Raw genomic sequence first — 27,160 nt, 5'->3', positions numbered from 1 at the left:
TGAAAGAAAGAGCCTTTAACCACAGACCCAGTCTGGTGCTTCTTTATTAAAATACCTGTAGATGAAATTCAGTACCCTTCTTACATTGTGAAAGCCTTGCCTATCCATTATAAATCCATTTTGATCTTGGTTGATAATATTTGGTAGTACTGTTTGTAGAAGTCTTGCCAGTACTTTACATATTGTAGGAGTGCAGTAATAATAGCACAGACGGAGTCGCTTTCCGATGCAAAACAAAACAGATTTATTACACACTCTACTGTCGCACTAACAATGCTTGCATTCCATATTCACTCATCTCTCTTAATGAATGTGTTAACAGATTTGGCAATGGGGCGACAATAATGTATACAAGAGGCATGGTATTCTATCTTTGGCCTTGCTCTGCTGGCAGCGGTTTATTTATCATGTTGTCTCATAATACAGCAGCACATATGATCTCCTCTCCTGGAGGGGCAGAAGTGAGAAGAAGGAACAGTAGGAGGGAACCAAGGTTTAAGTCCCAACCTGGTGTAGACAGTAGACGCTCTGCCTACAGCGCCCTCAAGTGGACACAGATATACATGCAGTCATGAGGGCAGTAGAGAGCAATTACAGTCAGTTACAACCATACATACACCCTCTATATTCAACAGAATGAATAAATTAAATTTGTATAGCGCTTTTCCAAACAAAGTTACAGAGTGCTTTACAGCAAACAGCAAACATCAGGAAAGGCGAAAAAATCGAATAGAAAATAAAACAAGAGAAAAAGAGACAAAAAAACGTTCAAACAGGATTTGTAGGCAGATTGATGAAATAGCTTTCCTTATGCAACCAGAGCTGACCTAGACCCATAACATTGGGAAAAACATTTAAAAAACAGATGTGTCTTTAAAAGTAACTTAAAAGAGGACACTGACTCTGCTAGCCTAAGATCCAAGGGCAAAGCTTAAGCTACGTCATCCCCCGCTAAGAGTCACAGGAGATGTAGTAAACACAACAGTCCCTCCATGTAGGCTAGAACCCTGTGAATTATGACTCAGTAGCCACTACAATATAATCTTTAAATCACAATTTAACAAACTTATGGGCCTCATGTTCTCACACTTATCGGGGGGTTTACCTGGTTTTGGTAGTAGAATAATTAAGGCACTATTCATAGAGGGCGGTAGATTGTCATTTTTGAACGATTCTAAAAACATTTAAAAAAATTGGTGTTAGCAATTTATCTTAATTTTTTTTGTAAATGTCTATTGGAATGTTGTCTGTGCCTGCTCTTTTCCCTGATTGCATGTTGTCTATTGCATCACCTACTGTATCTCTTCCATATTAATTTACAGATCTAGTTCCTCTTTATTCTTTTTGGGGATAGTTGGTATGGGTAACTCCTCTAAGAAGTTACATGCTTTTAGCATATTACTTTCATTTTTGGCATCGTATAGTTCTTCATAAAATCCTCTAAAGGCTTCATTAATATCCATGGGGTCTATAACAACCTATCCTTTATAAGTAATGGTTGTGATTGACGTCTAATTGCTTAATCAATCTACCTGACTTATCACCTTGTTCATAGAATGTTTGTTTTAGTCTTAGTAGGCTACATGGCAGCCCTGAATGCCGATAACTTTTCATATTCAGCTCTCGATATTAGTAGCTCGCTTTCCAGTTGGGGGTTACTATTCTCATTTATTTTCTCTTGAAGAATCGTTATCTCAACACTTAACCCCTTTATTTTATGTTCAAATTCTAATCTTTCTGCCCTTGCCTTTTTTATTTTTAACCTGTATAACTAATGATATGTCCTCTGAGGAAAGTGTGTACCTGCATTTGTTTGTGTAGTATTAATGTCAAAGTAGTCATCTATCTGTTGGAAATGCCATCTAAATGGGTATTTTGTTCATTTACCGTCTTTACTGTATATACCAAACCGCATGGTGCGTGATCCGAGATCACAATGATATCATAGAAGCTTTTGTGGATTTTGGAACGCAACTCTGCGGAAACCAAAAAGTGATAAATTCTTGAAAATGTCTGGAACACCGCGGAGTAGCAGGAATAGGCTCTAGCATGTGGCTTCTGTTCTCTCCATATATCTAATCATCTCAATTCCTTAATGAAACGGAGGATAACTGTTCTACATTTATTATGCGTTTTATCCGCACCTGTGGATCTATCCACACTGGGGTCCAACGTGCAATTGAAATCCCCTGTTATAATGTATTGTCCTGCGAGTGTTGAGAGAAGGGTGAATAAATCTGTGTAGAACTTTGAGTCATCTATGTTCCGGCCATATACGTTTACAAGGTTTAAATTTATAGTTAACAGAGACCCCTGAACTATTAGATATCTTCCCATTCTATCTTTGATTACATTCTTCACCTGAAAGGGGACTGATTTGTGTATGAGAGTCATAACTCCTCTGGCCCGGGATGAACAAGATGCCGTGAATATACTACCTTGCCACCTCCTCCTTATTTTTTTATTGTCCTCTTCTAAAAGGAGGGTTTCTTATAGACAGGGCCGCCTCAGGGGGTGTGCGAGCAGTGCGGTCGCACAGGGCCTCGCGGGAAGGGGGGCCTCGCACAAAAAAAAATAAAAATAAATAAAAAGAAAATATTTTTTATTTATTATTATTATTATTATTATAATTTTTTTTGCGAGGCCCCCCTTCCCGCGAGGCCCTTTTTCATCACAGACCTAAAATCTAGTTTTGCTTATATGCTTATATATTTCACATTAGACACGTTTGTAGAATGTGTCTGACTTGTTCCTGGCTCTGCGGCTCTGCAGATACACTATTGGCTCTGCAGATACACTATTGGAGGCAGCTCTGAGGCTCTGCAGCAGAATTGGTTTTACAGGTAAGGTAGAGTCTGACTATTTCGCGCGTGCAGCATTGGAGGTTATGCCAGCCAAGATGAAGAGGACATCGTTCGGCAGATGGACTGAAGATGAAAGTTGTTGCATGTTAGACAGTTCAGTCAGGCTAGCCATCCCGGCTAAAGACAGGGACAGCTAGTTAGCTTTAGCTATGTTATAATATTGAGTGCTAACGTGTGGTTCAGTCGGGATATAGCCATGATGATGTCGGCTAGTAGCTAGCTTAGCTAAAGGCTAACTAGCGTTAGCTAACCTAGAGACAGCGCGTGCAGCATTGTTATGCCAAGATGAAGAGGACGGTTGTTTGGCAGATGAACTTCGTCAACTCCACGCGGTTGTCTCCATCCTCTTGGACGTTTGGTGAGTTTTTAATGCACTCTATTCTATTCCCGCCGTGGATATCTCTCTCTCTCTCTCTCTCTCTCTCTCTCTCTCCTCTCTCTCTCTCTCTCTCTCTCTCTCTCTCTCTCTCTCTCTCTCTCTCTCTCTCTCGGGAGCCAAATGGGCCAACGAGCTGTTGTAGTACTAGTAGCTAAAGGTGTGTGGCCTGGTGTCAGCACCTGGTGCGAGGGAGGTGAGCTTGGTGTTTCATTATGAGAATATCTCCATGCTCAAGTCGGCTATAGTCCGCGAGGGACTTGTTGCCGGCACCGCTATGGTAAACACCACTCTGTAGTGGGACGTGTATTGCCTTCTTTTTCCCTTCTCTCTTCGTATGAGAAGAGGAAAACACAGCGGCTGTCTGAAGTGTTGGCCTGTATTGCTTTTCTCACGTTGTACAGTTTTTCAGTGGTAGCCGCATAGCTTGCTTCTGCGTTAGCTAGTGGTTAGCGATAGCCGGGTTGAGCTAACTGTTAGCCAGTTAGCTGTTTAGCTACGACGTTAGCTGCTCGTTTTCGCTCGCCTGGGAACGTTAGCTTGATGCTATCAGTTAGCCTAGAGTTAGCTGTTAGCTTGTGCTACGACCATTGACATTAGCCGTGAGAATAGCGGGCCCTGGCACTCTCTGACTACGACATCATCTTTGACAGAAGATGTAGTCGGGCCTGCACCATGACAAGGCTTCGGCCATAGCTTCTTTTTGTCCCGCCAGCGAGAGGCCTTTCGTCAACGTGGAGACCTGTGTTGCGGCCTTTCGCCCTGCGTTCCTTGGTGCAGGTAAGATGTCATGACATTACCCCACTCTTCCTTCCTTCCCCTCCCGAATGTTTTGTTAATAACGATGTTTTTTTCCAGGCAAAACATATGTTACTTCACAACATTTGGAGATACGACATGTGCTGTGTGTGAATTGTCTTGGTCGTTTGTGTAGCTTGGGTAGCGTTGGCCAAAGCTGTGTGTGGCCTGGTGTCAGTACCTGGCTAGCCTATTTAGCTGATGTCGGCCATTGGCTCCTTGCTGCTTTGTTTTCTCTGGTATAGACCCTCTTCTCTTTGGATTTAAGTGTTGATCTTTGTCCTTTTGGATCTATGTATATTCATGTTGCCTTTGTGAAGTTATCTTTTCCTTCTGTTTTGTTCTTCCATTAAAAGTTGAATATCCTTTAGGGGCTCATCTTTGCTTATCTCTCTCATACATGCTCTCTCTCTAACACACACACACACGACACACAGACATGCTCTCTCTCTCTCTAACACACAAACACACATGCTCTCTCTCTCTCTCTCTCTCTCTCTCTCTCTCTCTTTCTAACACACACAGTCTGTCTATGGCGGCCTTTCTCGATGGCTAGGCTGTGCTCGCTGAGTCTGTACCTAGTCAAGGATCTTCAGTCACAGTGCTCAGGTATTCTGCCACTGTGTACTCTCTGTTTAGGGCCAAATAGCATTTCAATTTCTTTCCAATGTGTCTCTCTCTCTCTCTCTCTCTCTCTCTCTCTCTCTCTCTCTCTCTCTCTCTCTCTCTCTCTCTCTCTCTCTCTCTCTCTCTCTCTCTCTCTCTCTCTCTCTCTCTCTCTCTCTCTCTCTGTACACTGTATATTTACTGTAGAACGGGAGCTCTCTCTCGCTCTCTCTCTTGCTATATGTTGACTGTATCATGCCCAGCCTCGGGCAGCGCTATTATTTAAGAATATGTTGACTGTATGAAAAAAAAAAAATAATAATTATATATATATATTTTTTTACCTTTTGGGGTAAATCTCGCACAGGGCCTCGCATTTCTCCCAGTCGGCCCTGCTTATAGAAACACCATCTTTACCTCCATATCTTTAATTTTATGCATGACCTGCTTAACATTTCTAAGCTGCTGTAGACCTCTGCAATTCCAAGACACAAGATTACGTTTTATAAGTTGAACTTTTCGGCATAACACAACTGGGTGTCTGAACACACAACCAGCACATCAAACATAAACACATCAAACATAAACCCTTCCCCTTCTATATATTCATTTATGAAAGGAAAAAAACGAACAAATTAAGTGCATTTGTAATAAAACAGATACTTGTGCCCTAATGATAAGGACGCTCAATATGTGTATGTGTGTGTGTGTGTGTGTGTGTGTGTGTGTGTGTGTGTGTGTGTGTGTGTGTGTGTGTGTGTGTGTGTGTGTGTGTGTGTGTGTGTGTGTGTGTGTGTGTGTGTGTGTGTGTGTGTGTGAGTGTGTGTGTGTGTGTGTGTGTGTACAGCTGTCCTTGCTGGTCCTAGATCAGCGTGGCGGCGGTCAGGAAGCTCAGCAGCAGGGTCACCAGGGAGATGAGCTGAGCTGGAGCAGCACTGCTTCTGGTGAGGACTGGACCTGGAAGAGGAAACCATGACAACACCATGACAACACTGACCCCCACGCTGAAGAGGAAACAATAACAATACCATGACAACACTGACCCCCACGCTGAAGAGGAAACAATAACAATACCATGACAACACTGACCCCCACGTTGAAGAGGAAACAATAACAACACCATGACAACACTGACCCCCACGCTGAAGAGGAAACAATAACAACACCATGACAACACTGACCCCCACGTTGAAGAGGAAACAATAACAACATCATGACAACACTGACCCCCACGCTGAAGAGGAAACAATAACAACATCATGACAACACTGACCCCCACGTTGAAGAGGAAACAATAACAACATCATGACAACACTGACCCCCACGTTGAAGAGGAAACAATAACAACATCATGACAACACTGACCCCCACGTTGAAGAGGAAACAATAACAACACCATGACAACACTGACCCCCACCCTGAAGAGGAAACAATAACAACACCATGACAACACTGACCCCCACGTTGAAGAGGAAACAATAACAACACCATGACAACACTGACCCCCACGCTGAAGAGGAAACAATAACAACACCATGACAACACTGACCCCCACGTTGAAGAGGAAACAATAACAATACCATGACAACACTGACCCCACGCTGAAGAGGAAACAATAACAACACCATGACAACACTGACCCCCACGTTGAAGAGGAAACAATAACAACACCATGACAACACTGACCCCCACCCTGAAGAGGAAACAATAACAACACCATGACAACACTGACCCCCACCCTGAAGAGGAAACAATAACAACACCATGACAACACTGACCCCCACGTTGAAGAGGAAACAATAACAATACCATGACAACACTGACCCCACGCTGAAGAGGAAACAATAACAACACCATGACAACACTGACCCCCACGTTGAAGAGGAAACAATAACAACACCATGACAACACTGACCCCCACCCTGAAGAGGAAACAATAACAACACCATGACAACACTGACCCCCACCCTGAAGAGGAAACAATAACAACACCATGACAACACTGACCCCCACGTTGAAGAGGAAACAATAACAACACCATAGGGAAGAATCTCAAGCTAGCTAGAGGGGCGTCATAGCAAAATGCTGATTTACCCTTTTCAGAGCATTTACATTTACATTTAGTATAGCTAAAGTTCTGTACGACAAGTCAGCAGTAAGGGTACAACTCTGGTTCTAGCATTGAGTCACTGAATATAATATTAATGAAGCAGTTTTCTTATCAGTCCTGGACTATGGTGATTTGATTTATAGGCATTCTGCAGCCTCAACCCTTAAATCCTTGGACTCTGTCTATCACTCTGCCCTCAGATTCATCACTAATGATAGATACAACACTCATCACTGTGTCCTTTATGAGAAGGTTGGTTTGTCCTCGCTGATGGAGAGGCGCAACAAACACTGGTTAATTTTTAAGGCCCTTATTGGTAAACTACCTCCTTATACTACCTCATTACCTGGAACCTATGGAACCTGTTCTAGTGACTGGCTGGTCCTTATTAAGGTCCCCTGAGTTTGCTCGGAACAGGGTAAATCTGCATTTGGCTATGATGCCCCTCTAGCTCATGGAATGAACTCCAACAGTCCTTAAAGCTTGAGATTCTCCCCCCTGTTGCAGAGTTTAAAACCTTCATCTCCAACCTTTCTTAATCAAGTTGTACATGTTTTAATTGATTTGTTATCCTTACTTGTCTTATTGTTATGATTTTATATTTTGTGTGATTTGATATGCCATTTTCTTAGCTTAACTCTCTACTTACACTCGACGTGACTGTAAATGAGGGAAACCTCAGTTGCCTGTCGAGTTTAAATAAAGGTTTGAAATTACATTAAATGAAGTGTGTCGACTTGTAACTGTCTTAGCTGATTTGTTATTGTTTACCTTTATTTATTGTGTCTATATGTATGAAATGTGCACAAAGCTCTGCTTAAGCTGGTTCCCTCATACCTAAGCGTGTTTCTGTGCACTAAGCAATACAAGTATGCCCTTCGTTCCCAAGATGCTCTGAAACTGGATGTTCCCTATATGAGAACTGAATTGGGAATAAGGGCTTTTAAATATGCTGCTCCTTCATCCTGGAACAAGCTACAGGAGGACCTAAAATTGCCAGGACTGGTCACCCTCGGAGAATTTAAAGCCATCTTAAAAACCTACAAATTCTGTTCCCTCGGACAGTGCAACTGTGTTTGATAACTTGCCTGTTTGATAACTTGCCTGAAATTGGATTGATTGATTGATTGATTGATTGATTGAAAACTTTATTAACAGATTGCAGAATGGGTACAATACAGTACAGCTCAATACACACAATTGTTAAGGGGATGCAGACCAGAGAAAGACTTTCATCTTGTTTACATCAGGGTCCCCCATTTTCAATTCATCAGGACATATATGACATACATGACATACAGATATTCAGTACTGCTACATCTATACATTTATGACATACCAGATTTGCAAATACAGTACTGTTTGTGATACAGAAGGAGTCAAGAAAAGGGAGTATATACATTTGACGTAGAAACTGTACATTGGAGGAGGTTGGGTGGGGTTGTGTGGGGGGGGTTGGGTACATTGGGATATTGTCAACCATACTGGGTAATTTACATTGGAGGTGGTTGGGGGGGGGGGGGGGGGGGGGAGAAACACTGTATAAACAAGCAAAACTGTACATTGAGGGGGGGGGGGGGGGGGAGACACTGTACAAACAAGCAAAATTGTACATTGGACTGTTGACAAAACCATACTAGGTAAATGACTGTACATTGGAGGGGGTTGGGTTAGGACATTTACAGGGGCCAGTTTTGAATTGCAGTCTCCCGTAGGTGTCCCTTGAGAGTGGTTTTGAAAGTGGGTAGTGATCCACATTCCTTTACAGCTTTGGGTAGGGCGTTCCACATTGATGTGGCATAATTGCGAAACGTGTTTAGTCCCTTATTTGAGCCGAATCTGGTTTTAACATGATTTGTGGCGCTCCCTCTGGTGTTGTGATCGTGGTATTCACTGACCTTTGGGAAGTATTTTGACATGTACATGGGTACCTTGGTCGTGTAGTGTATCTTGTAGACCAGGCCCATTGCAAGTTGCTGTACTCTGTCGTCTACTCTAAGCCATCCTAGGTTGTCAAAGTGGGCAGGGGTGAGATGGGTTCTAGGAGTAAGGTCAAGCAGTAGTCTGACCAGTTTGTTTTGAGATGTTTGTAATTTTGTTTTTAGCGCCTTTGAGGTGCTTTGGTACCATGAGGTGCAACCATAGTCGTAGTACCCTTGAATGAGTGCTCCAGCCAGAGTCTTCAGGGTATTCTTGTTTACCAGAGAGGAGATCCGGTACAAGAATCGAGTTCGTTGGTTGACTTTTTTTATTACATTGGATGCCATTTTGTCACAGGAGAGATTAGCCTCTAGGATGGAACTCAGGTAGGTAATTTCATCTTTCCTTGTGACAATATTGTCACCCACTGTAACTGAGAAGTCGTCGGTCTTGCTGAGTTTGTTATTTGAACCGAAGAGAATGGACTCTGTTTTGCCCATGTGTAATGATAGTTTGTTATCAGCGAGCCATATGCAGATTTTGCCTAGTTCCGAGTTGAGGGTTTTTTCAACCTGTAACTTGTTCTTGTCAGAGACCAGCAGGGCTGAGTCGTCCGCAAACAGGAACAAGTTGCAGTCACAAGCTGACGACATGTCATTTGCATAAATTAGGAACAGTAGCGGTCCTAGTATGCTTCCTTGTGGAACACCACAGCTCACTGTGAGGGGGGGGATAGGGTACCGTTTACCTCCACCATCTGTTCCCTCCCCTCAAGGTAGGATTGCATCCAGCTCACTGACTATCAAAACCAATTGCTTTTAGCTTGTCAATCAGAATGGAGTGATTGACAGTGTCGAAGGCCTTTTGTAGGTCCAGCATGACCATGCCGCAGTATTTGCCTGCGTCCACCTCTTGTTTGATGTGGTCATTCAAATAGAGAAGGCATGTGTCAGTGGAGTGGGATGTTCTGAAGCCAGATTGGAATTTGTAGATTAGATTTTTTTCCGCTAGGTACTTTTCGACCTGTTCTCGCTGTGAATGTTTTATCTGTATTTGATTATGATGTTCTTTTTTTATGTTGAAACTTTCTGCTGCCTTGCTTGGCCAGATCACTCTTGAAAAAGAGATTTTAATCTCAATGATGCTTATTCTGGTTAAATAAAGGATATGATTTGATTGATTGATTGAAATTGCTGATAAACCGTCTCTTGTTTTGTGAGCTTGTCGTCACTGAAAATTAGGGAAACCGTCATCAGTGTCTCAGGAGTTGAAATGAAGGTTTGAAATGAAATGAAGACATGTGTTCTGAAAGCAGACAGCTGTACCTGGTCCCCGGAAGACCAGTGGGCCCATGGACAGGGCTGTGGAGTCATGGAAGGACAGGTCCCTGCGAGCTCTCTGGTGGTAACCAGGGTAACAGTGCTGGAGGGGAAACCACAGGGACAACTTCAAGCTGTGACTGTATATATGTATATGTATATGTATATATATGTGTACTCATTATGTATGTTGCATTTAGTGACCATACATGCATGTGAAATACAATCTGAGATTGAGGTGTGTGTGTGTGAGTGTGCAGCTCACATTTTCATGCATTGTGGGGACATTCCATAGGGCATAGACTTACATTCACTCCCTAACCATAACACTACACACACACACACACACACACACACACACACACACACACACACACACACACACACACACACACACACACACACACACACACACACACACACACACACACACACACACACACACACACACACACACACACACACACACACACACACAGCTACGTACAGCGGTGCAGTCCATCTGGTGCAGCAGACACAGATGGATCTGGCAGTGCAGGAAGACGCTGGAGAAGTTGGTGAAGGTGAACATCCTGAAGGAGAAGCGGGCGGAGGTGGAGACGCCGTTCTGAAGCACGTCCACCGTGGTGTCCTCTGGGTTAGGACATCTGGGGGACGGGCAGGGACGTTACAGTTACCAGGCAGTGAGGAGGGTTACAGTTACCAGGCAGTGAGGAGGGTTACAGTTACCAGGCAGTGAGGAGGGTTACAGTTACCAGGCAGTGAGGAGGGTTACAGTTACCAAGGCAGTGAGGAAGGCGGGGACTGAGGACAATAACTGACTACACGGCTCAGCTTCTTCCCCCAGGCCATCAGAGCCTTGAACACTGAACTCTCCACACACAAGCACACATGAGCACACACACAAGCACACATGAGCACACACACGACACACACACTGTACACGCTCACACACTAGCAGCCACTTTAACATGAGCAAGCACACACTCATGCTGTATACGCCCACACTTATGGCCACTAAGGAAAGGTCACTTTAAAAATAGTATAGTATAACCTGAGATTGTATAAAATAGCATGTACAGAAAGACCCAGTGCCTCATCCGTAGCTAACAATGTATTGCACTACCAAAGGACCTAGCATGTCCTCCATGCTCTGTAAATAACTTATGTACAAATACTGATATGCCCTACTATGTTACTTGTTTATTGCACAATGTTGTTTTATTAGATTCTATTATATGTTGTTACTACTGTATTGCACATCGTTGCGGGCAAGACCACCGGCATTTCATTGTATACTTGTATGCCGTGACAAATAAAACTCTTGACTTGACTTGACTAGGTTACAGTTACCAAGCAGTGAGGAAGGGTTACAATTACCAAGCAATATCAATATAAGCTGTTATTTTTTATCATCTTTAGGTAAAATCACACGTTGAATATAACATTTCTACAGCAGTCTTTTTGGGCTAATCATCTTCTATCATGAAACTCTGTGACATCATATCTCTCGTGTTCTAACATGAAACTCTGTGACATCATATCTCCCATCATCTTGTTCGAGGGAAGCACCAGTGACGTCAGCGAGTTCACAGACACCGTTGTGAGCTTCATAACAACATGCTGACAGTATTGTCCCCACAAAGAAGGCGAGGGTGTTCCTGAACCAGAAACCATGGATGGACAGTACTATCAGAGCAGCTCTGAACTCTCACACCACTGCTTATAACCTTGGCAGAGAGTCAGGAAACATGGAAGAGTACAAGACAACAGTCTACACTCTGCGCAAGGCTGTTAAACTTGCTAAGAGGACGTATGCTGACAAGATGGAGGCAAAAATGGCACAGAATGACACAAGAGGCTTATGGCAGGGACTGAGGACGATAACTGACTACAAAGTCAGCGCCCCCTCAATGGGGAGCGACGACACCTCCTCGCGGACCAGCTCAACACTTTCTACGCTAGGTTTGGTGCAAACAGTGGCGCTGCTAGCTCAACGGCTAGTGACGTCACTGGCGCGCCGGCTGTTGTGGAGGGGGGGGGGGGGTTCATCCGCGGGGGAGGCGGGGACGCTCTCTCATTGACGGTACACAGTGTAAGAAGAGCATTTATGCAGGTGAACACCAGAAAGGCGGCTGGCCCAGATGGAATAACAGGACGCATACTTAAGTCCTGTGCTAAACAGCTAGCCCCATGTGTTCACCACCATATTTAATCGATCCCTGAAGGAGTCAGTGGTCCCTGCCTGCTTCAAGATGTCCACCATTATCCCGGTACCAAAGAAACCCTCCCCAGCAGGTCTCAATGACTACAGACCGGTGGCACTCACCTCTGTGGCCATGAAATGTTTCGAGAGGCTGGTCAAGGATCACATTTGTGCCTCCCTCCCCAGTGATATGGACCCTATGCAATTTGCATACAGGCCAAACAGGTCCACTGACGATGCGGTCTCCCAAGTACTGCACAGCACCCTCTCTCACCTGGACCGTCAGAAGGGGGGCTATGTGAGACTGTTGTTCATTGACTACAGCTCAGCATTCAACACCATAGTCCCCACCAGACTGGTGGACAAGCTGATCGAGCTAGGTCTGAGCTCCGCTCTGAGCGCCTGGATACTGGACTTTCTGAGTGAAAGGCCCCAGGCGGTCAGGGTGGGGGGTCAGACCTCCAACACCATCACCCTGAGCATCGGGTCCCCCCAGGGCTGTGTTCTGAGCCCCCTGCTGTACTCACTATACACACATGACTGTGTGGCCAAGTTCAGCTCCAACTCCATAGTGAAGTTTGCGGACGACACAGTGGTGGTGGGGCTGATCTCGGACAACGACGAGAAGGCCTACCGGGAGGAGGTTGAGGTACTGGAACGCTGGTGCCAGGACAACAGCCTGCTCCTGAACATTGGTAAAACCAAGGAGCTGATCGTGGATTATAGGAGAGGACAGCAGGAGACACACACACCACTGAGGATTAACGGGGCTACCGTGGACAGGGTGAGCAGCTTTAAGTACCTGGGGGTCCACATCGCAGAGGATCTGACATGGACAACCCACATAGACTCAGTCGTAAAAAAGGCGAAGCAACGCCTCTACCACCTGAGACAGTTAAGGAAGTTCAGAGTATCTGGGAAGATACTCCAGTCCTTCTACTCCGGAGCTGTAGAGAGCATCTTGACTGGAAACATCACTGCCTGGTATGGAAACAGCACGGCACAGGACAAGAAGGCCCTACAGAGAGTGGTGCGCTCAGCCGAGCGTACCACGGGTATTGCACTACCACCCCTGCAGGTTCTATACAACAAGAGGTGCAAATCCAGAGCCTGCAGAATAATGAAAGACCCACACCACCCCAACAACAGCCTGTTCATGCTGCTGAGGTCAGGCAGACGCCTGCGAACACCGGCTGCTAGGACAGAGAGACTTCGGCTCAGCTTCTTCCCCCAGGCCATCAGAGCCCTGAACACTGAACTCTCCACACACAAGCACACATGAGCACACACACAACACACACTAGCAGCCACTTTAACATGAGCAAGCACACACTAATGCTGCACACGCCCACAAATTAGCATGTACAGAAAGACACTACCAAAGGACCTAGTATGTCCTCCATACTCTGTAAATAACTTATGTACATATACCGATATGCCCTAACATGTTACTTGTTTATTGCACAATGTTACTTGTTTATTGCACAATGTTGATTCTATTATATGTTATTTGCACATCGTTGCGGGCAAGACCACCCGCATTTCATTGTATACTTGTATGCCGTGACAAATAAATCTCTTGACTTGACTTGATTTGATCTTGAGTTTGATCTAACATGAAACTCTGTGACATCATATCTCTCTCATCATCCGCTAATATTAAACTCTGTGACATCCTATCTCTCATCATCTGCTAATATGAAACTCTGTGACATCATATCTCTCTCATCATCTGCTAATATGAAACTCTGTGACATCATATCTCTCTCATCATCTGCTAATATTAAAATCTGTGACATCCTATCGCTCATCATCTTCTAACATGAAACTCTGTGACATCATATCTCTCATCATCTGCTAATATGAAACTCTGTGACATCATATCTCATCATCCCAGCTAAATTTTCATTTTTACATCAAACTTTTTCAGCCCTACCCTACCAAAGTGGGCCGATCGGAGTGGACTAAATGGGCCAGTCAAACCCCCCATCAAAAAAGTGGACCAGCCCACTTTGGTTCTGGCCCATCAGGATTCGTCCCGAACGTCCCGATGGCCAGTCCGGGCCTGCTTGATGGGCTAACGTTATAATTCGGTACCTAGCATAACTCATTGTTATATTCACGCTCTTTTTCATTACATGTATTGAAACACAGCTGACGTTTTTGTCATTCTTGTGTTTGTCAGAAGGTGAAAAGAAGTTACTGCACACCAAACCTAACGCTTAGTACATTGGATATATGTCACACAGGTATGGAGATGTTTGTGTCTGTTTCTTTTGAAAACGTTTTATATGATTTTACTGTGAAATGAAAGACTGTAGGTTTAATAGCCTTATACAGTAGCTAATCCACACCAGTTTAGCTAAATAAATTGAGTCTGGCTGGTGTGATTATAACAGAGCAGAGTTACATGTTACTCTAATGTTACTGTTTGTGATTATGATGTGTTTTATTTTCACATTTGCTATAGAGATATAATATGGGTCTTGGTTAATCATTTGGTTAGGATTGTTAATGGAATAGAATTTTGTTTTTGCTCAACACAATATATATGATAATTGTGTAATTTGTAACACTGCATTCTGGATGCAAATGAGAAGGTGAAAAGAAGTTAGTGCACACACACTGCACACCAAACCTAACGCTTTTGTACATTGGATATTATGTCACACAGAATTCCAGTAAAAGATCCTGAGACCCAGTGCTGCCTCCTGCCTGGTTAATGCCACCACACACACCAGAACACAACGCAGCCGTAACACATGGGTTACAACTAGGGATGTCCGATATTATCGGCCTAACGATATTATCGGCCGATATCGGCATTAAAATGTGATATCGGAAAATATCGGTATCGGTTTTCAATTTTTTTTATATATATATATTTTTTATTTTTTTTTACATTCCTATAACCTTTATTTACCCAGGCAAGCAAGTAAGAACAAATTCTGATTTAATTTATTGTCAAAAGTATGCATAATGTTGTGTTAATTCCACAACAAGAGATATGTAATGTTAATTACCTGAAATTATTCCATTTTTGGGAGGGGAAACCCTGCATATATCGGTATCGGTTGATATCGGTTGATATCGGTATCGGAAATTAAGAGTTGGACAATATCGGTATATCGGTATCGGTAAAAAAGCCAATATCGAGCATCCCTAGTTACAACTACAACCCCAGGAGCTACGGTATACAGGACAGTATCCTGAGAGAGACATTGTGATGTACTGAATATTCACTGCTGTTTCAGAAACAGACGCTCTAAAACACAGTGAAGCTCTCTTTACTCTGAGGCGATGAGGTCCCAGCGCACGGGGTGGTTGGGGATGTTGACGGGCGTCGCCCAGCAGGAGTCCAGGACGACGGAGATCTGTTGCCCGTCGATGCCCACGGCACTCACGTCCACGTACAGCCTCTGGTCCACCTCCACCTCCACGGTGGCGCCGCTGAACGGGTGGCGGAAGGCGGCGTCCTGGTACGCGACCATCCTCAGGCTGTAGTGGCCCAGCCCCGACGGAAGCTTCCTGGTCAAGCGGCTACAGGTGGCGACGACAATGACACGGTATGATTAGGATTCAGAGGCACAACAACTCTAGTCGGTAGATTTGCACTACATCTCTACCTCGTTTTTGCAGTTTCTTTGCATTTTTTTGTACAAATAAAAACATTTATTTTTTTTAAATGTGACAAATAAAACAAAACTTGAACTTGAATGAGGTTTGAGTTTCAGATTTAAGGTCATGTACGATGTAGCTCCTTGGTCATGGTGAGGGGTTTACTGGACACAGTCGAATAAAGTCATCTGTTGATTTTAATTTACTAGCATTGGTTAGTAAACAAAATGTGCTATTCGATAAGTCACTGAAAATTATTTGAATACGAATTGAACCTCGCCCCGCCCCATGTCAACATATGGTTTAGTTTTTACTTAAAACAAGCGAGCTAGCTGGCTGCTGCCATTGCTAACAGCTAACGCTAGCGGACCAAGCTGGTGTATCTTCCAGGAATAAAAGCATTCATTCTGAAAGTTACATCAATGATGCTTGAAATGTGTGAGCTTAGTGAAACAACAAACATTTTCACATAAAACAATTTTTTTCACACATAAAACAAAAAACGACTATTTGAAAATCGATGCCCATCCCTATGACACCTTATGCATTTCACTAACAAACAAGGGACAGAATCACTGAAATCCTGTAACATACATTGTTTCTCACTAGACGACTCGGGAAGAAGCAGTGTTGTCTTCTGGGTAGAAAACGGGTGTAGTGTTCTGCCTCCATGGCTCTGTAGCTGTGGGACCTGTGTTTGTGTCGACAGCGAGTCACACGCTAGATCTAATCTCTCTGCTCTGAACACAAACAGGTTTCCCATTACATTACATGAACCCTTGCAACAGGGAACCATGTAAGTCTGTTTGACGTTTTCAAATAAACAGTGTTTTCAAACCTAATTATCTAAAGTCTGTAAATTGGAGTAATGGTAAATAAATGAAGTGCTGCTTACATTGCTTGTTAAAGAGTCCAGAGTCAGACAAGAAGATAGATATTAATCTCATCTCTGCGTGCAGTAGAAAGTTATCCGGCTGCAAGCTAGCCTAGCTTAGCACAAATACATGGAAGCGGAATATGGACCAGCTAGCCGAGCTGTCTCCCAGAGTTTTAAGCTAGGCTAGTGGTCCATATCCGCTTCATTTCATTTGTGCTAAGCTAGGTTAGGTTGCAGCCAGATAGCTTTCTACTGAACGCACAGAGAAACAATTGATATCTACTTGTCTGACTCTGGAGAAGACGGCAAGTGCATTTCCCATAATGTCGGCATGTTCCTTTAAAGACGGTTTAGATTTAGATAGATTTTGGGGTTAACTTTACAACTGCAATACACCTTTGTTTGTGCGGGTTCTGACTAAGCTATGTACTTCATCGGAGATTCCTCTGTTGACAATGATGGGTTGGGGTGGGGGGTGTATGAAGGCCACATGAGACGCTTGTCTCTCACCTCTCTAAGGGGTTGATGCCCATGGAGAGAGACTGGCTCAGGGGATATGAAGCTCTCACCTCTCTCAGAGAGAGACTGGCTCAGGGGATATGAAGCTCTCACCTCTCTAACGGGTTGATGCCAATGTTCATGGAGAGAGACTGCGTCAGGGGATACACGCAGCAGAAGCGCAGGTGGATGTCCCTCTGGCGGCTGATGATGCTCGGGTGTCCGTGGGTGTCCACATCGCCCTGGATGACGTTCTGGTAAATGAAGTGGGTCCCATTGCTCTGTGGGAAAAACAGCAAAACGCAAGGAATAAAGGAGCCATGTGCTATTATTATTATTATTATTATTATTATTATTATTATTATTATTATTATTATTATTATTATTATTATTATTATTATTATTATTATTATTATTATTATTATTATTATTATTATCTAGGATTCTTTATTATTATTATTATTATTATTATTATTATTATTATTATTATTATTATTATTATTATTATTATTATTATTATTATTATTATTATTATTATTATTATTATTATTATTATTATTATTTAGGATTCTTTATTGTTATTATTATTATTGTTATGTATTATTATTAACTCATTCCCCGCCAATGACGATTATACTCGTTATTGGCCGCCAATCGTTGGACGCCAACAACGAGTATACTCGTTATTTGATCGTTATTTCTTTTATTCAATATTTGTATTCATTACAGGCCCACTGACTCGGCATTAACATTGGGAATCGCATTGAGAATGCCTAGGTGCAATACTGGCTGCATCACGCTAGACAGCGGTATAGAACACCCTTTCTACCCTTGTATCTTTCTATGTGGGACGGCCCCAGGTAGGGATGCCCCCCGAAACCCGGTTCTAAATGGGAACCGGTACTAAATTAGAAAAAACCAGAGTATTGATAAGCTCCGACGTTATCGATACTGCTATCGGTAGTCTAGGAGCGGATTAGCTACAGAGCTAACAGAGTACCATCCATCTGCTATGCAACGGTGGCAGCAACACTGGAAACGGACTAACGTTAATGTTATGCCGAGTTCATACTACACTACACGTATGAACTCGACATAACGTTAACATTACTCCGTTTCCATGAAGTGTTTAATTAGCAGCAATCTGTTGTTGAAAAAGTGACGTTAAAAATCTCCGTAAATAGCACCGGAAACGGGAAAAACAAGGACAGGAAGCCGTCATGAAATCATTGTAGTCATATTGTAGTCTTTTAGTCTTATTAACTAAAAGATTTTAACAAAATAAAAAGCAGCAGCACTATTGGATAACTGAGTCATGTTTGCTATGTATTTCTTTCTTTAGGGGAGTAGGACATTTGTTTCACAGTTTTAGCATGATGTTGATGGTGATGGCTAGGTTAAACACTCAGGTTTCTCAGGTTTTTGTTTTTAAGAGGGGGGGGTTTGATTTGATTTGATTGCAGTTTATTTCATATATGCAACACAACAAACAACCATCAAGTACAGATATGGCCTTAAGCCGTTCAAATAATAAATGTATACATAAAAAAAAAAATAATAATCTAAAAGAACCGATAAGAGTATCGATAAAGTACCGAACCGTTAAGCAGTATCGATAAGAGTAGTAGTATCGATAAAATCCTAACCATACCCATCCCTAGCCCCAGGTCTCGGGTTACATTTTTCCTTGTCGGGCAATACGAACGGTTCTGCGGGTTACATTGAAGCGTGTCAGATATCTCCGATCCATATGTTGTGGATCTAAAACCATACTTATATTCACCACGGTATAACACAGGAACGTATGGATGGAAAATGTTTCTCTTTTTTGCATCTTGACCGGAAGAAACTCAATGTCAAATGACTATAGTATTGTATCCATGGCTATAATATAGAATATAGATTTAGCTCTACAAACAAGGTGACTAACTCCCATCGTTTACAGCGTGGTAGTAGCTACCACAGGATAAGGATAATAGCTGGCAGCCAATGAGTTAAGTATTATTATTATAGTTGTTTTTATTATTATTGTTATTGTTGTTATTATTATTTATTGTTACAAAGGGTCAGATTAAACCAAATATATATATTTACTGCTTGATATCCCTTGTATAATATTTGTATATCGTTTGATATCCCCTGTATATTATTTGTATATATACACGGAATATCCCTTTACCTGCGTACAAACCAGAGTAATATGCGCTCTCCTATTGGACACCCCCCCCCCCCCCCAGGCTCCAGGCAGTCTCGTACTCAGACAGGTGCAGTGGGCGAGTTTGGGGCATGTTACAACATGCCTTTGGCAGTGCAGTAATTCAGGACCAAAGTGACCAGGTTGGGACTAGATTGTCACCTTACGTATAAATACGGCGCAGGTGTAAACAGCAGTAGTTCAGTTCAAACCTTAAGACCTTCACCACGAGTCAACGTGCAAGTGAAGTGAGCAACCTTGCGTCTAAATAGAGCACTTAGAACATGTGCGAATAGGATAGTAAAAGTGTCAGAGTTTAGTGAAGTAACGTCAAGTTCAACCTAGTTTAATGTGAAGTATAGTGCACAGGAGAATCTACACCGGCGATTGCAGAACCATTTCTGGTTGGATTATATTGCTTTGGTACCGTTACCGCTGGAGGAGAGTACCGTGGATTCCACTATCGTTTGGGATTTACCCCCCGTGAGGATCATCACTCGGGCCCGCCTCTAGGAAGAGGCTGGCTAGCTGTCGTCAATGCTATTCGAGCATCTTGGATTACAACTGCTGCTTTGTCTGCCGATCAAGGGAGTACATGTACCGACTCCCATAGCTGGAGCCTCTTTATTCCTCGTTGACCCAGACTTTGTACCCGAACATTCCTCTACCCCCGGCCGGCCTTACACCCGGAGGGAACCCCCCAGTGTCTCCAGCTGGTACTAGTGTGCCCTATGTAATTGCTATGCCACAGGTGGCGTCCGTTTAGACCCATCCTAGTATTCATACTATTCTCATTGACTTACGCTCTTGACTTACTTTACGTGTGTTCTTCGCCATACAAGCGCGAGCATAATTCTCAATCTGTAACCTAACGTTGCTTGCTTTTTTTTTTTTTTTTTTTTTTTTTTTAATTTTTTTTATTATTGCAAAACAAAACTTATTAAAAGTCAGTACTCAACACACAATGTATAATGAAACTTTCAGTAAAGGTGGTTAAAATATATGCAAGTACAGAAACAGGATAAAACAAAAATAGTCAATAATAACATTTTAACCGTATACAGTGTATATCCAGCGAAGTTACAATTATATAAATGTTAGTATATAATATACCCCTAATACCTATTTTCTAAAACCCTACACACATATGCTCCAGCTCAAACCCCCCCCTCCCGGACCCCCTCTTGGATAGTACCTCCATTATCCCTCACTCCTAACCAGACATCACCATTATAGGCTAGCTTTTATTCTCTCCACCACTTCTAACCACATTGACATTTTGGATTCATTGAGCCCCAGAATTCTTGCTGTAGATATTTCTTGATATATCACATCGAGATATGTAAGAAACCACACTTTCCGGCACATTTTTTCCGGTTGAAACCAACGTGATGCGATCAGTTTTTTAGCTACTGTGATACCCGATAAAACCAATCTTTTTAGTTGTGGATTCACTGCAAACTCAAAAACATCATTCAATAGCAATACCGCGGGGTGTACAGGTATATTCCAAAATACGAGTATTGATAATTGTTGGGACACATCTTTCCAGAATGCCTTAACTGGTGGGCAGTCCCAATACATGTGCATAAATGTTCCTTCGTCCCCATTTGTACATTGGGAGCATTTGAAGTCTTGTATAAGCCCCATTTTGCACAGCCTTATAGGAGTCAAGTATGTCCTGTGAATATAGTTCAGATTGATTTGTTGATGATCCGGGTTCCTTGATGTAAGTCGGACATTTGCCCAGGCTCCTTGCCAATCAAAGTCATTTTCTAGGTCTGGTATATCCCTCCTCCAGACATTGTCTAGTTGAAGGGTTTCATACGAGGACGTTAGTAATTGGTAATAAAAACCTGATACAAAACCTCCCAATGTATCTCTTTCATAGAAAAATTTGTGGTATCTGTGGTGTTCAATTGGTATGTGTAATGGAACACCGTGAGATCTCATACAAAGTCGTAACTGTATGTAAAAAAGCCATGTGGACTCGGTGAGGTTAAACTTTATGCATATTTCGACATAACTACAGAGGCCCTTGTTATTAAAAATATCCCCTAATGAGTGTATGCCTCTTTCTTCCCATATAGGGAATCTTATAGGTCGTTTTCCCATTAAGAGAGCATTGTTATTGAATATGGGAGTGTGATTATGCCATACTTGAGGGTTAGGAAATTTCCTTTGTGTTTCCCGCCATGTCCTGATTGCATGGGTTATTATTGGGCCAAATTCTCGCTCACAATGCTTGATTGAAAGTTTAGTGTATGCTATGTCTTTCAATCTCTGTGGGGCTACTATGTTTTCTTCTAATTTTCTCCAAGATACCAAAGCCTCGGGGTCAAACCATATCTTCTTCAATGGTCTTAATGTGAAGGCATTAAAATATTGTAAAAAATCTGGGACTGCCATGCCACCGTCTGCTTTATTTCTCTGTGCGGTGGATCTTTTTATGCGAGGTGGTTTGTTATTCCAAATAAATTTGTATGTGGAGGTTTGTAATCTTTTCCAGTAGCCCTCTGGAGGAGGTAACGGAAGCATTGAGCTGAAGAAATTGATTCTTGGTAATACATCCATCTTAACTATTGATACCCTTGCCTGTACTGAGTTTTTAAGTTTTGCCCACCTGTCCAGGTCGTCCTTGATTTTGTTCTGTATTTTTGTGTAATTGTGCTTCACCGTTTGTCTTATGGTGGGAAATATTTCCACACCCAAGCATCTGAAATGTTTGACCATGGGTATCGCACCTGGGAGGGTTGTCTCTTTTTTTGCACTGGTGTTAAGAGGAAGAAAAGCCGACTTAGGCCAATTTATTTTAAATCCCGATAAATCACCAAAGTTCTCTATCAACTTGAGTATAAGCGGCAATGTGTTGTTGGGGTTTTGCATGAACAATATTACGTCGTCCGCATATAAACTAATTTTATGATGTGTGCCCTTGATTACTATTGGTTCTATGTGTTGGGATTGTCTTATAAATTGTGCTAAAGGTTCTAATGATAGATCGAATAGTCCGGGACTAAGAGGGCAACCTTGTCTGGCTGAGCGTGATACCGGAAAGATATCGGAGATGAATGTGCCTGTTGTAATCCTGGCCGATGGGTCCTTGTATAGTACTTTAATCATATCAATGAAACCTTTTCCTAACCCCATCCTTTCCAATACTGCCCATAGAAACGACCATTCCAACCTGTCAAATGCTTTCATAGCATCCAGGGATAGTATCGCCTTAGGTGTGATGTCCTCTTTGTCTGTATCTAGTACGTGCAGTATTCGCCTTATGTTATCATTGATCAGGCGACCTTTTATGAAGCCTGTTTGGTCCGGATGAACTAAAGACGTCATATGCTTTTGCAATCTGATGGCTAATATCTTAGAGTACAGTTTGACATCGGTTCCGAGGAGGCTTAAAGGACGGTAACTACCGCATTCAGTGGGGTCTTTGTCTTTTTTGTGAAGAACTGAAATGAGTGCGGTATTTTGGTGTTCAATGAAGCTTCCCTCTTTGACTGAGTATAAGATCATATTTAGTAATAAGGGTCCAAATATGTCCCAGCAAGAAATGTACATTTCTGATGGGATACCGTCAATTCCCGGAGCTTTGCCGTTTTTCATTCCGGATATGGCCTTCTTGAGTTCTTCTAATGTGATCGGTACTTCTAACTGTTTAGCGTCTTCATCCGTAAGTTTAGGGAGAGTAATTTGATTAAGATATGTGTCTAATTTGTCTTGATCAAAGGTCGTTTCTGAGTTATATAAATCAGAGTAGAATTCTTTGAATGTATCGTTTATTATTTTGGGTTCTGTTACTAGAGCTTGTTGTTTCCTAATGGCAGTTATATCTGCAAATTTTGCATTAATTCTTAGTCGCATGGCTAATAGGTGACTAGGTTTAGAACCTTGGAAGTACTGCTGTTGTCTAGTGCTGCGTATTTGCAATTCCGATTTTTGTCTGTACATTGCTTTGATCTCTGTCTTTAGAATGTTAACTTGGTTATCTAGTCTAGTAGAGTTGTTGTATTTTAAAGAATTAAAAAGCGTTGAGTAAAGCGTTTCCATTTCAGACAGTTTTGTGTTTTGATTTTTGCGCAATATGGAGGTAAATCTATCCGAGAAATCCTTGATCATATTCTTTACCGACATCCATAATATTCTGGGATCTTGCACCGAGTTAGCATTATCTTGTAGGAATACTGTGAGAGCTTCTTTAATTTGTGTAATGAATTCCTTGTTGTTAAGCAGCATCGAATTAAAACGCCATCTTGGGGCCCGGGTAGATAGTGTACCAAATGTTGCTTTCAGGATTAAGTAGCAGTGATCCGATAGCGCATTGGGTGTCATTTCCACTTCATATTTATCAAATATTCTCGGGGATGCAAAGACGTAATCAATTCTGGATAGTGTGTTGTGTCTCGCCGAACGACAGGAGTACTTGCGGGTCATGGGGTTAAGTGAACGCCATAAATCAGTTACTCCTGTTGATTTCGACCAATCTTTTAATGCTTTAGATGAATTATTTTGTTCGCTGGAGAAGGAAAGGTAAGTTTTGTCCATCCTTGGGTTCCAAATGGCATTAAAATCCGCACCTATTATATATGAGTACTCGGGATGGTTTAACATTTCTCCTGTTAGTGAAGTGAAGAAACCCACTTCGTACAAATTCGGGGCATATACCGCTGCCAATGCAATTTTCCTGTTATTGTGTATGATCCTAGCTATAGTTATGCGCCCCTCAGCATCCGACCATACCCCTTTCAATTCGATATTTAATTTGCGTCTGACGACTATGGCTACCCCTCTAGTTCTCGTAGCAAAAGAAGAGTGACTAATATTATGGTATATGTTATCCGCTAACGTATTTATGTCTCCCTCTAAAATGTGCGTTTCGCTTAATAGAGCCACGTCCACATGTTCTTTTTTCATCAGTGTAAGCACACTTTTGCGCTTGTGTTGTTTGTTTATCCCACCGGTGTTCCATACCATTATATTCAAACTAGCCATAGTCTATGCATGTTTTCGTGTAGTTTTTGGTAATGTTTCTGGAGTATGAAGCTACAATAGATGCACATCCAATTAATGAGGTCCCGTTGAGAGCTGAGCTTAAAAACATATATATGTACAAATAAAAATCCCCTATTTTCCCCTCACCCAGAAAGTCGAACATGCCTGTGTTCCAAGAACACATCCTCCGCAATTGACTTTCTCCCATAGTCCACCGGATTGCCCAAACTGAGCATTGTAATCCTAATTTTCCTATGCTCATTGCCATAGGATCTAACATTTCCATTCTATTACAATAGAATGTCGCTTTTGGTCTTGCACCTTCCCTTACTGTAATGAAGTATTGTGATAAATAACCTAAAGATAAAAAAAAAAAAAAAAAAAAAAAAAAAGAGAATAAACCTTTATCGACATATTCCTTTGAACCCTCCACCAACGTGTGGGGAAAAAAAAGGAAAAGATTGTAGAGCAATATTGACACCTTAATGTGAAGAACATTGGAAAAGAATAATGTAAGTTAAAATATATTTAAAAAATATAGAGTAATATTGACACCTTAATGTGAAGAACATTGGAAAAGAACAATGTAAGTTAAAATATATTTAAAAAATATAGAGTAATGAGAAGAAAAAATTAATTAAAATAAAAATCAATGGAAAGATATAGATAAGGAATAAGAGATAAATAATTATCAACGTGGAGAAGCCACTAGAACCGATTTAACTGATTAGATAAGATAGAAAAGCAGCGCCTTTTCGCGCTTCAATGTGCCTTTAATGGAGTGATTACTTAAATTGTTAGAATAACCTTGCTGTGCTCATACGTTTATGTGTGGTTAATTTTAAAGTATTATTAAGGACTGATTGCACTTCATTTAATTTATTATCTGCTATGTGTATGCACACCGAATGTTATTGTTAGAGTTGTATGCTTCGTTGTCATGGTGCCTAATATTCTAGAAGGTTGTAGAATATACTAGTGCCTAGACTATTTTACATTCCAGAATGATCTAAGAGACCCAGGGCATTTGAGCGATAAACCTAGAATATTCCAGATAGATCTTTTTGCATTGATATTTATTTGTCCCCTCAGAGACCAGAGATTGAAATTATAATGTATTATGAATCGTATTATACACAGTACACTTTGTTATAGACGACTTGCATATCGTTTGCTACTTTGATGAACACAACAATGTCATTCCAACACTGGTGGAATGACCTCATTGATGAACACAATAAAGTAATTCCAACACTGGTATATATTTAGAGAGAGGCTTAACTGATTCCGGCATTTTCGTCATGCTTTGGGTTATTTGCTGCATTTTGATTCAGGAAATCCTCAGCTTCAAAGGGTGTATATGGACCTGACCTGCGGCCGTTGGTGCCCAAGAATGATAACAGCGCCGGATATGCTAGCCTTGGCTTGTAGCCGGCTTTGTACAGCTTTTGCATCACTTCTTTGTATGGTTGACGTCGGATGATGGCCTCTCTGCTCAAATCTTCGTAGATAAATATTGGTTTATCACCATACTTCAGCTTCCCACGTTGGTTGCGAGCATATTTGATGATGTCATCCCTTGTTGTAGTTTTCCGCAGAGTGACAATGATGACTCTCGGCCCGTTGATACTTTGCCCCTGGGAACCAATTCTGTAAACTTGTTCCACTTCTGGCACTTTGTTTGGATCGGAGTTTTCCAAAATCGTTGATAACTCTTTTGGAAAGTTGATGTCTTCGCAGTTCACTGCTTCGTCAAGCCCCACAATGCGGATGTTATTCCGCCTGTGGTAACGATGGGTTTCTAGTTGCCTCTCCATCACTTCGTTTTTAAGCAATTTTATTTCCCTCCGATATTCATCTTTAGCTCTTTCCATCTCTTCTCCCATCTCTGTCAAGCTGCCTTCGTTCGCTTTGACTGCTTTTGTGTTTTCTGTCACCGAAATCTCCACTGTCGTGATTCGCACGGACAGCAAAGTGACTGCTCTCATAACCTCTTCGAATTTAGTATCGATGTGTTCAGCGTGTGCGACCAACTGTTCTTCTACGTGTGCTTTGAAAGCGATCATCTGTTCTTTTATCAGGGTAGTCAGAGAGTTGAAGTCGGGCTGTGCAACTGAACTGCTTGTGTCAGTTGATGTTGTTGGAGCAGTGAGGGATCCGATGGATGATTGTGCTATTATCTTCTCAAAATCGCCTGCTTTTTCCTTCACGGTACTTTTTTCTGATGTTCCTGCTATGTTGTCATCTGTTGTCTCCATCTCGGGGCCAGTTGTCCTTGGTCCCTGTGTATTCTCCTCTATATTCCCCGCGCCGGGGCTCACCAACGGATCTGCCACAGCGTCGCCTGTCATTGTCTTTGACCGAGTTTCAATCTGCGCCGTTAGCTTTGCCGTTTCTTGTTTCTTTCCCGTCTTTTCCCTATCCCTAACCATGTTGTCTTTTGATATAGTTAGTAGAAGGTCTTATCAATACATACGATGTGGTCTAGTCTCTTTTGGTACTGTCCAAATAAGGTTTTTAAACGAAATTAACGATAACGGGAGCGGAGCTATAACCAATTGCGTGCGCTACATATTGCAGCTTGCTTGATAATAATAAATACCCTCTAAATAGTACTTTATGTGTCATTGCCGTATTCTTGTGTGGGTGTTCACCATATATATTCATGTACTGTATGGCCAGTAATTAAAGTACATAACTAGTAGTGGTTTAATATACTATACTCTTTAATACAGTCAGGGAATTGTACCCCTCAGTTACAATTTATTATTGTTAT

General features: G+C 42.1%; 1 protein-coding gene across 1 annotated transcript in view; it reads right to left on the bottom strand.

The window, feature by feature from the left end:
* Window positions 1–5,470: 5,470 nt before the first annotated feature.
* The window catches only part of LOC311236079 (alpha-tectorin-like), a 56,719-nt gene continuing 35,029 nt past the window's right edge, over window positions 5,471–27,160 (bottom strand). Inside the window, exons 7-11 of the mRNA XM_084323675.1 lie at window positions 17,307–17,473; window positions 15,491–15,739; window positions 10,481–10,640; window positions 10,000–10,096; window positions 5,471–5,601 (exon numbers count right to left, since the gene is read on the bottom strand). Of these exons, the coding sequence (XP_084179801.1) occupies window positions 5,507–5,601; window positions 10,000–10,096; window positions 10,481–10,640; window positions 15,491–15,739; window positions 17,307–17,473 (768 nt within the window). The 3' untranslated portion in view covers window positions 5,471–5,506. The remainder of the gene's footprint in view (window positions 5,602–9,999; window positions 10,097–10,480; window positions 10,641–15,490; window positions 15,740–17,306; window positions 17,474–27,160) is intronic.

The sequence above is a fragment of the Notolepis coatsorum genome (assembly GCF_963971535.1).
Source record: "Notolepis coatsorum genome assembly, chromosome: 10".
NCBI classification, from domain to species: domain Eukaryota; kingdom Metazoa; phylum Chordata; class Actinopteri; order Aulopiformes; family Paralepididae; genus Notolepis; species Notolepis coatsorum.
The sequence above is the reverse complement of the archived record's forward strand: the minus strand, read 5'-3'. Positions and strand labels throughout refer to the sequence as shown.